Source organism: Caretta caretta, chromosome 2, assembly GCF_965140235.1.
Source record: "Caretta caretta isolate rCarCar2 chromosome 2, rCarCar1.hap1, whole genome shotgun sequence".
NCBI lineage: Eukaryota > Metazoa > Chordata > Testudines > Cheloniidae > Caretta > Caretta caretta.
The window spans coordinates 83,943,738-83,960,809 of record NC_134207.1 but is presented as its reverse complement, the minus strand read 5'-3'; the positions used below and the strand labels follow the sequence as shown (position 1 = coordinate 83,960,809).

Here is a 17,072-nt window from a genome sequence, read left to right as displayed (position 1 = left end):
TTTTATTGATTAAAAGCCTGGAGTGACAGCATTTCTTCCCCTACCATTTGCCAGATGTTAGGAGCTCTTTCTGCACTGCACAGATGCATGGTACTTTCTATAGGGTTTGTTCTAATTTATGCTTCATTCTACATGTGTTAGAGCACAAAGCCAAGCACTGATTAGGATAAGCACTTCAAAATGAAGCTGACACTGGAACAGAAGGGAAAGCTCTCAGCACCAGAAAGGGGTTAGAGGTGGGTGGCCTCTCTCTGCCAGTGCAGTGCACTTCTTAATATTTCCAAACAAAACTCCAGGTCCTTCAGAAGTACACATGCTCCCTTTAACTTATTTATTAGCCAGGCTTGTTCCTTTCTGGATTCTGGCAGCAGGAGACAGTTGGCTCATTACAATGGGGACAAGGTCCTTGAAAAAGAACTTGTATACACTGTAAAACATTCTGGGGGAGGAAGGGGGGTTAACAGCTCTTGTATTTATATTATTTGTTTTATGTGTCCTTGTTCGTGCTGTATTTTAACGTAGCCTTGGTTGGTGGGGAAGGATTGCTTTGTAAATAAAATCATGATCATCAGAATAAACAGTATGTTGAATACTTTATGCAGCACAGCACACAGTTACACAGTCAGATCATTCTCTCTGCAATAGTATCTTTCAGTTCCACCAGCAGAGTCTAATGGCTGCATTTACTGCAGGACTCTCATTTCCCAAGGCTACTTGAGGGACAGCCTGGATATGCACAATCAGCTCTGAGAGGAGATAACATTGTAAAGCAATGGCTCCCTTTAGAGACTACATCCTTTTAGATTGTAAATTCATGACACCCCACTTCCAATTCAGAGCTCCTTATCTGTGGGTTTATAAACCCATGGAGGGAGTCCACTTCAGTGTAATTATGCCTTGTATAATGACTTGCCTATTTAACCTTTTTTATTGTTGCTGACCTGCCCTTTTTCTAACTTCATGAAATGTTTTGTTTCATGAAAGCTCTATTAATCCTTATATATTTTCATTACTCTTGAATGTGACTTGAATGAAGTAATGCTTCTGGACTTTGAGTGCAAACGATGCTCATCCAGTTTGGGAACAGGGCTTTGAATTGTCAGGTTTGAACTAAGGAATCCTAAACTATATAATGGTTTGGACTTTCTCATCTTGAGTATCTGAGCAAGCCAGTCACTGCTGGCGGACGGTATCTGTAGACAAATTAGGGCCACAACTAAAGCTGATCAAATACTGCAAACCCAGTGCCAGCTTTGGCTCAGGAGTGTTGTGCCACATTTCATTTACCCTTCACAACCATTCATGTGAATGGTTTTGTATTGCACAGATTTTTTTGGAATAATTGTTCTTATGAATGCACATAAATCAGGGTATTGGTACATGAACAAGAATACTTATGTCATTTGTTGGTCTACTTTTTAAAATGTTTCAGTCCCCAAATCAGTGAGCAAAATGTAGTATTATGTGATGCGGATGACAAATCCCATACTATGAGTCAAAGGGAAAGTTCACAGATAGTTTATGCCAATAATTAATAATACAACAAAACTTGAAAGATGTTATAATTGTCCAACAGATATGTGCACAATATTATCATTTACTATTTATATTTTTCTAGCACCCAGAGGGCCCCATTACAATTGGATCCCTATTTTGCAAACATACATATGGGAACACCTAGTCTTCTTCCCAAAGAAATTGGCAAATATGAGAGTTAGTATTCTAAATAATACTGAAATGTAATTGTATAGGGCCAGAGTGTGGCTCATCTTGTGTTCCAGTACCTGGGAGTAAAGGGACATAAGGCACCCTTTGCAGTGTGTGCCATACTGCTCCTTCTAGTGCTCTGGGAGTAGTAGGCTATGCAGAGCTGCTATGACCCAATCCCCCCATGCAAGTGGGTGGGAAGCGGTGGAAGGGGGCAGAAATGAGCAGAGCCTTGACTCCATCTCCCGAAGGTGCTCAGTGGCGTAGCTGTGCTGCCATGTCGGAAGGCATACACTGCACCAGGCATACAGTTTACATCCTTCCTGGAAGCGTGGAGAAACCAGGAGGGAGATTGACTCCCTGAATCACAGATTTTTCTGGGCTGCTCAATGGGGAGCATAAAAGTGTGGCCCTCTTACTATAGGCTGGTAGTGGGGAGGCTGCCCCACTCCTGGAGAACAGGGGTTAAAAGCAGCCAAGCTAGGCTGATTGGGGAAGCAGCCACAGCTGTGGTTAGCTCAGTCAGCTGATGAGAGGGCTGGGGGCCAGGAGCTGGAGGATTCTCACTCTAGCCCTGGAGTGGGAAGGGCTAGCTGCCTGGGGGTAAGGTACCTTGGGGAAGGGCAAACGGAGCTGGGGAACTCCAGCCTGGTAAAACCCCAGGCTGCAGGCCTTGTTTAAGGGAAAAAGGTACTGGGGCTTCAGAGGGGCAGCCTGGAGATAGGCAAAGGCAGCAGGTCCTAACCCCTTGCCAGTGACGAGTGGCCATTACACTGCAGTCTGCCCCAGCGACTGGGGGCTAGATGATGACTGGCAGTAACCACTGAGGCAAGGTGGGTTTAGAGGGTTGGGGGTTCCCCTGGGCAGGGAAACCCAGAGTAAGGGGATACTGCTGGGGGAAGAACCTTGAGGTAAAGAGGCACTGGGGTCCGGGAGGGACACGGGGCCAGCAGCAGGAGAAACACTGGCCTGCAGAGGGTGCTCTGTACGCTGGAAAAGAGCTAATTCCCAGAAGACCAGCAGGAGGCGCCTCACTGAGGAGACTCGCTTTGCTACAGGGCTATATCACAAAGTGAAGACCTAGTCCATAATGTCTCTGATTGGGACAAGTAACAATGTAAAAATGATCATATACAATTCCTCAGATTTTAATTACCATTTACAGTTACCTGCTTTTCTCCACTGCTCTTCTTCAAGGTTTTCATCAGATGTACATGTTTATCTTCATTTCTTTCCATCATAACTTTCATCTGCTTAATGCCTATCAGAGCTTTCTTTACCTCTTCGTCTACATATTTCTCACCAACTTCAGATAAAACTAAAAAAAACAGACCAAATTTTAAAACGAACCTGATTTTAAAATGGGGCCTAATTGCTATATTGCTATAATGCACTCTGATAGCAAGGGATAATTAAACAGCTCTACGTTTCTAAGCAGACAAGACTATATCCTTAGCTGGTGCAAGCTGAAGTCAGTGGAGCTAAGATGACTTACACCAGCTAAGGATTTGGCCCAAAGCCTTCTGTTGATCAGATATATGCTCCTATTGTAGCTTAATTTGATCTAGTTCAGGTTAATCCTCAGCCACCTGTTTCTACTTAGCTGACATATTTATTTTTAATCCTAGCTACTTCTCTTAACTTTTTTTTAAACATATAGTTTAGAAGAATCTTAATTCAATTCCCATAAGAATATAGGGCTTTGTCATGCTTCTGCTGAACATCAATGGCAAAATGACCATTGACTTCAATGGCAACTCAGTTTGGCCCATGTTTTGAAAACAAAAATCATGCTATCATGCTTGAGACATAATATGCATTTGTTCCCTGTACAGAAATCCCATCAACATCAATGGGAACTACAGAAAACAAGTGAAGTATATGTCGCATATGAAATTATAAAATGCACTTTCATACATCATTCTTTTCTCCCCCTCACTTTTTGTTTGATATTTGTATGTTTCTTTGCCTCAGTCTGGTTTATATGTTCATAACTGGTCCTTTTCGTAGTAAACGGCAAAATAAAAACACTTTCAAAACACTATAGATGTTTTTAAAACAAGGTATTTTTACCATTTTAGTAACTTTTAACAGCAAAGGGGTCGAGCATATTGTTCTGGAAAACTTGAAAAATGTTGTTTAAACAAATAAAATAAAATAATCCAAACCCTGTTGAATTCAATTTAGTTTTCAGATTTTACTCCAGTAATTTAAGAAGGACACTATTTAAAAAAAATATACCTGGAAAATAAGAAATAAAAAGGAAAAATGAGCTCCCTTCAGTGATCCCTTGTATAACTAGTTTCAATTTTTATGGACCCCCTTAAAATAGGAATTTATAATGAATAGGCTTTGTGGGTGCTTTACTTCAGCATCACTAGAAACCATCAATGTCACACATCTTAAGGCCCCACACTTGCAATTGGATCTGCATGGGCAGACTTTTGTGCAGAACGAACCCTATAGACTTCAGTGGGGCTCTGTGTGGGAGCAAAGGTCCTCCCATGCAGATCTGACTGCAGAAGTGGGCCCAGGAGCTTTCAATCCATACTTAATCATAAAAGCATACATACTTTTCAGGTGTTCCCATGGATTGATTTCCTCCTCCTTTATAGGTGAACACTGATGGCCCCTCAGCCATAACAGGTATATCAGAAATAGCCAACATGACTTCATGTTCTCTCTGCATAAGGAGTAGAATAATTAGTAGAAGTTAAATCTAAAACATTAGAGACCCATCATGCAAACGCTTACTATCAAGTGTAGTGCTTGTTACCATGATGAGTAGTTCCATTGGCTTCAGGGGGGCTACTCATATTAGTCAGTGTGCTTCCTAAGATTCCCACTCCAGATCTCATTTATCATCAAATAAGAATATAAATAGTACTATAATACAAGAGGCTGATCCTGCTCCCATGGAATCTGAGAATTTTTCAATTGAAGTCAATGAGCCCAATTCAGGCAACCTTCTTTCTGTGAAATGTCTTTTTTGCTCCTTTTGCTCCATGAACTTACCTGAATGAACATTCTGAAGCTCCTTGCTGGGACATCTCAAAGACTGGCCTGTTTTCACTCAATACAAATAGCTGTAGATCTTGTACAGCACCAATACTAGACTTCAAGTGAGTACTCAGAATTATGCCAAAATAAAAGCAACAGCAATGTCTATGAAAATTCTAACACTATTTCCAAACTAATAAAAAATGTTAAAAATGTAATAAAAGTCCAAAGCCTTGAATATTTTTTCCTCTTTTATATAATACACATCTGAATGTTATGATTAATTAAAACACATTAGTAAGGGTCTCTTTCTACAGCAGGTTGGACTCTCGTTGCATTTGCAGTAGTGTAAATCCATTGTGTCAAGTGGTGTAACTGAAATCAGACTCAGGTCCCTTGTTTTTTATATTAGTTTATTATAGAGTATTGTAAATTTTACTCGCTCACTCTTACTTTCTTCCAAGTCACAAAAAATCATAAATACTGACACCACAATGTAGCAATTTTACTCATTTTAGTTACTAGTTCAGGAATATAAACGTATCTCTACTATATACACATGCCATATTAGGAAAGAAAATCTTCTATGATATTATTTCCTTCTTCAACTCCAAAAAGGTGGTTCTTTTGCATCTTAATTGTATTTGCCACTGTCATGCAGAATAATGCTAAATGTGTTAAAAGTAAAAAATAGATGTGGTAAGAAATAGGGAAATGAATTAATTATATGAATTAAAAATACAACAATGAACTGAAACATATTTCTGTACAGTAAGTTAAGGAATACGAATGCCATTTACTTTAGTTCCCCTTCATACACAGCCATAGCATAAAGGGGTTTATTTTGTAGTTACAAGTTCTCATTTCATCAAATGAAAGACAATACTTACTCTCCTTTTTTTAGACAATACACCCTTTCTAAAGCAAGAGTAATGGTATCAGTTACAAGTTTATATATAAATTTATAGCAAGGATTCACTTTTATATTTCCATCAATAGCAGATGAACAATAACTTTGCAAAGAAGTACAAACTAGTTAACCAAATTAATCTAGAAAATAGCATATATTTACCACTAATACTGAAATATCTCCTTTGTAAAAATTGTTCCCAGCATCAAGAAGGAATCAGACTGTGTTCTGATCTAATTTTCATGTGTGTCAGGGATTTTGCCATGTTCTACTTATCTGATGACAAGGTACTTAATCCTATTAATGAGACATTTTGTGATTAGGCTATAGGATTTCCCTCTGTTTCAGATTTAAGACTTGCCCATGCTTACAAGCAAAAACAACACTAGGGGGAGTGTTGGACATAATATGGATTTGCTATTTCCCCTTATCTAGTGACCCTAGTATTTTTGACCAGTGGCTTCTTAAATTATTTCCTTTTTAAGTCAGAAAGATCTGACTTAAAATATTAAATATTAAATATTAAAACTTACAGTTTGTGGTAGAGGGTATCTTAGTGAATTTATTAAAATTACTTTAGCTAAAAATGATTTCTACCTTTAATTATTTTAAAATAACTTCATTTTCATATGCTAGAAAAATGTCCAGTAAGACAACAACAAAAAAAGGCAAATAAGATTCAGGAATCAAAAGAACTCCTAATCCAAATACAGGTGTATATATGAGAACGGTCTGATAGGACATAAGCAATCTTATCATTTTGTACATTGTTACATCTCCATGTTTATACTTGCATGATTTTTAATTACTATACAAATTAACGTGTGAAAAATTTGCAGAATCTTACGTACATATGTTGCTAAATATTGAAATCAAATATTTAAGTTAATAGCATCTATATGATGTGTTACTGTCAATCTATATTCCACATTGTGATGTGGAAGTGCCATTCCCCACTGAAGTCAAAGTGGAGGAGAGAAGTGGGAATCCATTAAAGTACACAAAATGTAAAAAGTTCAGTATTGTAATCACATTTTAAAATGTCCTGAATATGTTTTTACCTCAGAGGCCATAATAACTAAATGTTGTGAATGAAGGTCAAGATCAAACATAATCCACACTATTTAGGGAGGTGTTTTTTTGTTTGTTTGTTTGTTTTTTTGTTTTTAAACACATATTGGAATCTGCCTCCAGATCTACATTGCAAACCTTAGCCATCTGGGCCAAAAGTTTCAAAAGTTTCTAGAGATTTTAGGTGCCTCTATTTGATGAAGTGAGCTGTAACTCACGAAAGCTTATGCTCAAATAAATGTGTTAGTCTCTAACGTGCCACAAGTCCTCCTTTTTCTATTTTTTGGATGCCCCACTTGAGACACATTAGCCTGATTTTCAGAAGTATTGAGCACCTGTGACTGCTATCAAAGTCTGTGGGAACTGCAGGTGTTCAACTACTCTGAAAAGCAAGTGTTTTAAGTTGGACAACCAAATATTAAAACTCCCTGAATCGCTGGTCTAGTCTGAAAATTCTGGCCTTCGTATACGTTAAATGTTGACTCACTGACAGCAGCATCCCTGGTGAATTGTTGATCATCTGGTATTCTGCTATCAGTCAGGAAACATGCTTTTCCAGAGGTCCAGGACTTCTGTGTTCTTGGTGGCGTGGTGCCTGGCATATCACAGAGAACTTGAGGGAATGAACCAAATGCCACAGGATTCGCTACTACACATATCCTGTAACCCTGCCTCTTGTGAGAGTGCTGGGTAAGAGCCCACAGCCACCCTGTCTGCTTGGATCAAGTGCTGGTGTCAGGATTTGGCACTCACTGTATCTCTTCCCTTCAGTGTCTGTAGAAGCTATGCTCACATAGGCAGAGAGTCTGGACTCTTTAGTGAAGATGTTGAATTGTACATTATTGGGCCGACACTCCGAACAGGATCCTAATCAGGGAAGATTTTTCTCTCCTTTTACATTTTTTTCATTTTAAAAATAACTATATCCCCTCTCTTTTTCACTATTTTATTTTCAGTTTGTTCATATGGCGAGTCTAGTGCTGGCCAGTCAAAAGCCAATGGAGTCTATCTACAGAGAAACATATCCCATTCAGTCAAAAACGGTCAGTAGTTACAAGCTTTGTGTGGGGAAACCATGGCAAGTGGGGAGGAAGGAATCCACCCCCACATTGCAGGGTGAGTAAAAAGCTGCAGTGCCACCTTCTTCTGAGCCTACACATAGACCTCGGGGGACACTGGGTCCACCAATTGCTCATTCACAATAGAACTTCTTGGCAAATGCCCTATTTAGGGCTGGTGCCAAACACTCCTCTGAGCCATTCAGAGTTATGGACCCACAAGGATATCTGTCACAGGACTCTTATGGTGCTGAGACCCTTGCCTGGCGCAGCATTCCTTGTGCATGCCTTCCTTCAAAGAGTCAACATCATACATTATAGTACCCTGGATGTTACATCTCCTTAGAAATTACACTGATTTTACGGAGAAATGTTTATGTTTTCCTAACCCATTATGTGGTCTAAACAGAAATGGGAATTAGTTTCATGTTTTTCATTTTCTATGAGGAAAATAAAACCTGGCCTTTGGCTTTTTATTATTTACAAATATATAATGACAAATTGATGGTCTAAGCAGCCAAGGGATCTCTATAGAGAAATTCAACTGACTGGGAAAAGAAAAAAATCAGTTAATTTAGCAAAGTATAGGATGCCAAGTTAAGATGAAACAGGAAATAAAGAAATATTGGCATGGATGAGGACAAGGGTCAATATAGATCATTTGGAAAAATCAAATATTTTATCAGAGTTAATCTAAAGCAGGGGTCCCTTTTTCTTTTGGAGGCCCCCCCCCCCCACAGAGCCCCGCTGGGTGGAGGAGTCCTTGGGGCTTCAGCCACAACATGGGGGACTCGAGGCTCCGGACTTCAGCCACTTGGCAGAGGAGGCCCTCAGGGCTTTTGCCCCATGGGGTGCCAGGGCTGGGGGGGGGGGAACTCAGGGTTTCAGCCCTGTGGGGTGCTGGGGTTTGGGGGGGAAACTCAGGGCTTCAGCCCCGTGGCGGCATTGGGGTCCTGCGCTTTAGACCATGGAGGTGCCAGGGCTCTGGGCTTCAGCCCCATGGCTCCGGTCCCAAGTTCAGCCCTGCTGGGGTGTCAGGGCTCTGGGCTTCAGCCCTGCAGCTCTGGCTTCAGCCCCATGGGGGGTGCCAGTTCGGGACTTTAGCCCCTGGGGGAGTTCTGGGGCTTGGGGCTCCCGGAGAGTCCATTCCCAGTTTCAGCTCCATGGGGGCACCAGCCTTCTACCGTGGGGCCCCGTAGTCCCCTGGAACAAGCTCTCAGCCCCCAGGGGGCCACGGACCTCTGATTGAGAACCACTGATTTAAAGAACTAACTTTTGGATTGAGGAGACTCCAAAGGACTCATCATTTCACACTTGAGAAAGTCCTGTTATTAATGTGCAGTCCTACTAACCTCAAAGCAGCACTCTTGAGTTTTAACTTTAACAAACTTTACACAAATTTTATCAGCAAGTTTCATATTCGGAACAACTTAACTTTACTTTTTTAACTCTTCAGGTTCTATCTGCCCTGACCTATTTTGGAAATTTAAAACTTTTCCAAATTTGCGCTGACAAATCTTCTATGTATTGCCAACAGTTTGCAGTGGTCTTTTTTGTAATACTGTTGTCTTGACTTTGGACAATATATTCATCCACAAGATGTCATTTTTTACCACGCTATTATACTACCCTGTTCAGTTTTTACATTGCATTGAATGCACTACATCTGCAACAAGAAAATTCCTGTAACATCCTAAAATTCAGCCCACATTTCTGCTACTATTAATTATTGAATGAATCTGTAACACTTATTCATGCTCTAGTCCCATTGGGACTATTTGTATGAGTAAAGGGTTGCAGGGTTGGGCTGTTTTTCTTAATCTGAAATACCACGAATGCTAGGTTTTATCAAAATACATACGTTATAATTAGGGCTGGTCAAAAAATTTCAAATGAACCATTTTCCTTTTGGAAATTGGGGTTTCAGCTAAATTGAAGTTTTCCACAAGAGAGGATTGATTTGGGGGGAATTTTATGTTCAGAAAGTTCAAATGAAATGTTTCACTTCGGGTTTGGTAGGCATTAATCTCCGTAAGCCTGAGCTACCATAGTGCTTCTTGGAAGTTTAGTTCTGAGTTCCTTGTGCCCTCATTCTGCATTATGGGCCCTGCTCCCCAGCCAGATAACAACTCCCATTGTGCACCACAGTTTATCCCCGTTATTGATCCATTAGATTTAATAATCTAAATCCATTAAGATTATTTCAACTTTTTGCCTTGACTCAGGACAAAAACAGATGTTGAAATATAGGAATTTCCTGCAGTATGGAGTCATTGGAGTCATTGTAAGTTTCTTTCATTTATATTGTATGAACATAATTTGTTCATAATATAGAAGAGTTGCTTTCATACCAGGCATCTTCAGACTCCTACTTGGGATAGCCTAATGGTCTAAACATCAAGTTTGGAATACCTATACTCTCTTAACTAGGCAGTGTCAACCTCGTCTTTCAGGATCAATAAATTAAGTGCTTTATAATGACATCAAAGATCCCAAGGTTCTTTTAAGAAATAGATCCTGATCCTGCAAAAACTTACATATACAAGTGTAACCTTAAGCATGTGACTTGAATTGAAGCAAAATCCAATGGGATGTCAAGGGGCATACTCACGTAATTAAGGTTAAGAACATGTGGATGTTTTTGTAGGGTTGGAGCCTTAATGGGTTGTTTGTGTATAAGAATTGAGTAGGAACCTTTCAAATAGTTTGTGAGCCCTCTAGTGGCCCTCTCTGTCTTCTGTGTTTCAGAAGCCACCTGCAAGAGGAGCAGCATATATGTTTTGCTAGGCTCTGAATGTTATATATGTTTAGTAAACATGGTTATTTGGACCCCACTGTGCCCAGAGGGTTCCCTCACACTAGGTATAATGTGTAAAGAGCAAAGGACACAACAGGTTTTGCCAGGGTCTCTGGCTAAAATTTCTCCTTCACACACTAACATGTACAGTGATGTATACAAGTTGGTTGCTGTATTTCATTGTGACAGATTTATATTAGGTAAAGTGCTTTGTAGCCATTCAGACTGGAAATTGATATATAAATAGGAGTATAAATATAATTCAAATTTAAGATAAAAGTTTCTTACCTTGGAACTAACAGTCTGTTAGGAGACATCCTCTAGATTCCAAATATCTAAGGTGGCGGGGGCAGGAATCTATCACTCCCCTGATGAATTCTTTTTTTTTTTAAGCCACCCAGGGTTTTGGTGTAATACTCTAAATACCAGTCCCAGCAATAAATGCTATTCACAGAGGTATGTAAATCTCCTTTTAGCATCTTCCACAAAGCTGTTACATAGAAAAAGGGAGCCATTGTCTCCTAAAGCATTAGCAAAATGCTGCATTATGTTTATTGAATGGAGAAAGACAAATGTATTAGGTAAAAGAGTTTTAAAATATTAAAGGGTTATTATAAACACCTGAAAAGTGATACAATATGAAGGTGAAATCTAAAAGTATACTATGGTGTCTTCAGAAATTGTGTCTGGAATATCAGCTAACTGTTGAACTTGGAAAAATACCATTACTAATGTTATGTTATCAGCAGGAGAGATCAAAGCCAGTGCAAGGATAACAAAATGAGTTAGGAACTATTTATTCCAAATCTTGAGGCAAGTCTGCATGGAGCAGTTATACAAATAGATTTCAGGAAGTATTTAATATGAAAATGCTAAAGTTTTCAACCAGATGTTTTGTGAGGGTTTAGTTTCAAGCTTCCTTAGGATAGTTAAAACAAACACGTTTTATTACATGCAGTCATGTAATATATCAGCTTTGGGGCTGATACTGAAAGGGGCAGGTTAGAATGATACCATATTGCATGCTCATCTGCTTCACTTACACATCTATTCTGCATTCAGCTCAGTATCAGCTACTCCTGGAATTGCTGCTTATTGGAAACAACCCTGGTGTTTAATGAGCTGAAGATGAGTGAATTAGTGCCTGATCCTGTGAGGTACTGAGCACTTCCTGAGAGGTGCTGCTACTTGCACTCAGCTGCTTTAGATGTAGTTGAGAGCACTCAGTACTTTGTAGGATCAGGCCTTAATAACAATCAGTGAAGACCACTGGAAATTTCTTTGGCTGGAATCTTGGGCACTTGCTTCTGTTGAACTCAGAGTGGAACCTGTTCTAGGGCCTGAGGGAGAGGCTGCACAAAGAGGGATGTGTAAAGAGAAAGCTTCCTCAATATGTCCAATAAGAAGACAATCACAGCTCCATACTTTGTTGTGAAAAGGAAATGGAGTTGTTTCAGGAAGCAGAGCTGGAATGCAGCCCGAAGCTGAACTTTCCCCCTATTCATTAAAATGTTAGCTAAAGTTTCTAAAAAGAGTTTAACTGAAAATTGGAATTAATGATTTTATGCTTCTAGAAGTTCTTGTCCAATTACCATCTTGTGTGTTTTTACAGCTGTCTCTTATGTACATGCTATGCTACCCATAACATCTGCTTCATAATACTAAAATACTTTCTTAATTAATTAGCCTTTTACTGTTTGTATGGCAACTTCCACCTTCTCTGTATGTGTGTGTGTGTATGTATGTATATATATATGTATGTATATATATATATATATATATATATATATATATCCTCTTACTATATGTTCCATTCTATGCATCCGATGAAGTGGGCTGTAGCCCATGAAAGCTTATGCTCTAATAAATTTGTTAGTCTCTCAGGTACCACAAGTACTCCTGTTCTTTTTTTTTTTTTTTTTAAATACTTTAAGAGGTTCTATGATAGAAATATTGGTTTGAGTGATCAGGAGGGGGTGGGGGAGATGAATCCCCTAAGCAAGAGGGAGAAAAAGAAACACAAAGGAAGATAGATAGAAAGAGACAAAAGAAGCAACAAAGGGAAATGAGGGGGAGGGAGGTGGAGTCCACAAAGCACCAGAATTTAAAGGAAAACATTCTTAAGGAAGAACAGGCTATGCAGTTATACAATGTACAGTGCATTGCCACGTCACCTACAAATAAATAATTCATCCAAACAACAAAAAATTGAAAATTATTGATCAATATGTGCATAAAAACCTTGCAGTTCCTCATCCATCTTCCCCATCTATCTTCATTTCTTGGGTCACATCTTTAGTCAGATAGTAAATTTTTTAGGACAAAGACTTTGGCGTTTGTTTGTGTTCTAAAATGTCCAGCTCACTTTTGGACACTGTAAAATAAAAAATAATAATTATAAATCTCAGCCACAGAGGCTGCACAACCCTGTTTTGGCCTGCACTAATCTGCCAAGCCAACTACCAGATCTGTGCATGCAAAAATTCTAGTTTACGGTACAGGAAGGTTCTGAATATACAAACTGAAGCACAAGTTAGGTCACAAATCAGTGTGTTTTACATGTCCCTTGCTGTCTCTGATCCATATAGGATGTGAGACAGTTACAGCCCCTAGCTATAGTCTGGCTGTTTAGCTCAAGCTGTAGAAATGAATGCTTATTGCTCTAGAGATCCCTTGTTCAATTTCCAGAGTCAACTAAGATAGCAACTGTCACATGTAAATCAGAAGCCTGATGAAAACTTGGATCAATGTGTTGCATTCATAAAATGTAAAAGAAAACTCTTGTGTGAAGCAGAAATTAATAGAATATTGTAATTTTAAAATTAGACTTGAACACTTTTTTTAAAATCTGGTTTAGTTGTTCTTTGGTATTAAGTTACAGTCAGAATTTTGGGACAGCTACATAAACTGGTGTCTAGTGCAACATTAGACATTTTTAGTTCTAGGCAGGTAGCCAATGGCCAGTAGGGATTACAGATATCAATATTATTTTTTCTTTTGTTTTATTCACATAACTTATGACAAAGAAAAAAACCCTGCTGAATGATTCACATCCAGCCATCGGTGAACACAGCTAGTCTGCATAACTGTATGTTCATATATTGTCGCTCTAGTTCCTCCCCTCCCCCTATTCCCCTTTGTTTGTTGCACCCACTTGTAGTATTGAATCATAAACTAGGTCAAACTCTTCAGGGCAAGAACTATGAGCTAGATTCACCCCTGGACTGACACAAAGGCAACTGCAGGGGCAGAGAGGAGGAAGGTTGTATCTCCCATATTCTGGTCCTGCCTGGCGGATGTTAGGGCATTCTTCAGGGCTGCTCTAGCTTGTGTCCCTAGTCTTTGCATGAATGCAGAATCATCACCATGTGAGATTGCCCTGGCCACTCATGCCCTTGCAGGGGCCTCTTGTAGGAGCAGTAATGCAGAGCCAGAAGAGCTACCTCTCTGCCTCCTGTAGATGGCCACTTGCATACAGATTAGATTGTCCTGCAGCAGCTTTGTTCTACTGGTAAACGTGTTCAAAAGGGCCAGACTGCAGAGATAAGTTTCCCCCATGTGACTTAGGTTATGTCTGCACTACGGACCGTACAGTGGCACAGCTGTACTGCTGTCAGGTCTCCCGTGTAGCCACTCAAAACTACCCCCAGCAAGTGACAATGGCTATGTCAGTGAACCTTTTGTTGATCGGGGGAGGGGGGTTTCACACCCTGATCAACAAAAGTTTTACGGACAAAAGTGCTGGTGTAGACATAGCCTTAGTATGTATTTGTACAGCAACTGGTATGATGAGGCTCTTGGAATTTCTGGGTGCTGCTGTAATACAAATAATAATACAATTCACATCTATTCATGAGTATTTTCAAGTTCTACCCCAGTCAGTAGCCCATCTTTGCTATGGACCACAGCTTCCTCCCTTCCCCCATAAGGCTGGGAAATTGTAAAATCCTACTCAGACTTTTCTAAATTTTCCATAGAAAGAAGTTTGCCAGCATCACAGTGAAAACGGCGTATGGCTGCAAAATAACTTGATTTCTCACAAATGCTCAAAAGCGAGCTTCTGCAATGTTTTGCCAGCAATGAGAATATTGTTGTAACTCTGCCAGTGTCTCTCGTTTGTCTGATTCAGCTGCGACTGGAAAGACGGCTGTTGGATTGCAAAGGCTATGTCTACACTACAGACCTTACAGGGGCACAGCTGTACCGCTGCAGCTGCACCCCTGTAAGGTCTCCCGTGTACCCGCTCTGTGCCAATGGGAGAGAGCTTTCCCATCGGCATAATTAAACCACTGCCAACAAGCAATGGTAGCTATGTTGGCGGGAGATGCTCTCCTGCTGATATAGCGCTGTCCACACTGGTGCTTTTTGTTGGTGAAACTTATATAGATCAGGGGAGTGTTTTTTTCACATCCCTGACCGACAAAAGTTTTACTGACAAAAAGCCTAGTGTAGACAAAGCCTTAGTACTGGTGGCCCCATCACCTCTTCCTTCCTCTGAGTGTATCATTATAATTGAACACTGGACTTGGTCTACACTTAAAACTTATACTGGCATAGCTATGTCAGTCAGGGGTGTGAAAACTCTCCCCCCCCCCCCAGTGACATAGCTAAGCCAACAAAACCCCCAGTGTAGACATAGCTATACCTATAGAAGAGGAATTCTGTTGGCATAGTTAACATCGACAGCACTCTTTGAAATAAATGGTACAGTGCACGCTTCAGAGCTATTGTTTCAGGCTCTCTGCAAAGTCAGGCAGACACCACCCCACTGGTTTCACTGTAGGCCACATTTTGAAGGTTTTCTTCACAACCATTACACTAGAGGCTAACTTTGAAATATGAAAGCTGAGACTCTGAAGAACAATTGAGAGTTCTGTCTGCACCTGTCTCCTATTTAGTCCTTCAGACTCTGTCACCGACCCCTTCCTGTTGCATTCACCCCACACTTTAGGAAACATTGATGTAGCTAATTTGAACTGTGCTTGTTGTGGAATCAAGGCATTTATTTTAAGAACATAAGAACGGCCATACTGGGTCAGACCAACGGTCCATCTAGCCCAGTATCCTGTCTTCTGACAGTGGCCAATGCCAGGTGCCCCAGAGGGAATGAACAGAACAGGTAATCAAGTGATCCACCCCCTTGCTCATTCCTAGCATCTGGCAAACAGAGCCTAGGGACACTTCAACAGAGTATATTCAGGTACACATTTATGTATACAGACAGGGGTTCTCACATCAAATTTTTTGGTTGCCTCAGGGTGCAGCCACCAACTCTTGCTAGTGACTGCATTGACACTTTTCCCTAAAATACTTGATTAACTTTAGGAAAAACAGATAAATATGCGCATATACAGATCTACATTATTGTAATTTATGTAGGGTTTTTTGCATATTCATTAATAAAAATATTACTGTGAAAAGCGATATTTGTATGTTTTTAATATCAAACACTGTTCAGGGGACACTTAGTAGCTGGTGATAAGTTATATTAACAAACATACAAGTATCACTTTTCACAGCCTTCCATCTAGCTAGGATCAGTGGCCAGGGCTGGGTGTTGGATCACACATCCAAGGATTGGTGCCTGGGCCAAGTGCCAGGGTTGGGGGTCAGAGCCCAGGGCCGGGGTTGGCACCATGTGGCCAGAGTCAGGGATTGGAGCCTGCTGCTGTGCAGCCAGGGGTTGGAACCTGAATAGAAGCCCAGTGAATGAAGCCACATGGCCAGAGCTGCAGGTCAGTGCCTGAAATGCTGCAGCCGGAGACGGGTGTTGGCACCCAAAGCCCCATGGCTGGAGCCTGGTCTGCACAGCCAGGCTCCCTAAGTTCTGCTGCTGGAGCCCTCCTCTCAACCACTCCAGGGCTGAAGCCCCACTTCCCCATCTCCATAGGTAGAGAAGAGAATTCACCTTGCTCCTGCAGCATTGTGCCCCATCTGTCTCCAGGGGTGGTGCAGGGCTGCACCTCCAAGAGCAACAGGGAGGGAGCTGGAGAGACCAATGCTTTGCTGAGCACCCACTCCCCCACCACTGATACAAGAGATTTTGCTTTTAGCTGTTCTGAAAAACCTTGCAGGACCTAGGACAGAGATATGTGGGGGTGGGGGGAAACTAGTGAGGGATTTAAAAACATTGTGAAAATCATCTCTCGAAATTTGCATAACAATGGTGGTGACAGTATCATAATGCTTTAGCTTGCATAAAACACTGGTTAATTTTAGAATTATGGCTTTAGATAAGTAATAATTAATGATGATTTATAGTGAAAAATCCAAAATGGTCACTGCAATGATTCTCTATTAGAAAACATCAAAATGAAGGACACAGACTAAATTGACTACTAGCAGATAAGAGATAGGGGTGAAATAGAGTTCAACAGGCATGACTCAGCTTCCTCTCCAAAATGCCTGAAGAGTGGAGCTAGGAGGAGGATTTATTCCCATAGCTAGAAGGAGGATCAAGAGAGGATTAGAGTCTATGCTAATGAATTCAAGTTGATTGGCTGAGCTGGTATAATTAGGCAGGGAGGAT

General features: G+C 40.5%; 1 protein-coding gene across 2 annotated transcripts in view; it reads right to left on the bottom strand.

Annotated features, from left to right (window-relative positions):
* CLUL1 (clusterin like 1) overlaps nucleotides 1-16,702 on the bottom strand; it is a 32,421-nt gene extending 15,719 nt beyond the window's left edge. The window contains exons 1-3 of one of the 2 annotated variants that reach the window (XM_048837173.2): nucleotides 16,452-16,702; nucleotides 4,281-4,390; nucleotides 2,877-3,025 (exon numbers count right to left, since the gene is read on the bottom strand). In XM_048837173.2, the coding sequence (XP_048693130.1) occupies nucleotides 2,877-3,025; nucleotides 4,281-4,390; nucleotides 16,452-16,702 (510 nt within the window). Of the gene's footprint in view, nucleotides 1-2,876; nucleotides 3,026-4,280; nucleotides 4,391-16,451 lie in introns of those variants that run through there. The other variant, XM_075124761.1, reaches the window with a different exon arrangement.
* Between the last annotated feature and the right edge of the window lie 370 nt (nucleotides 16,703-17,072).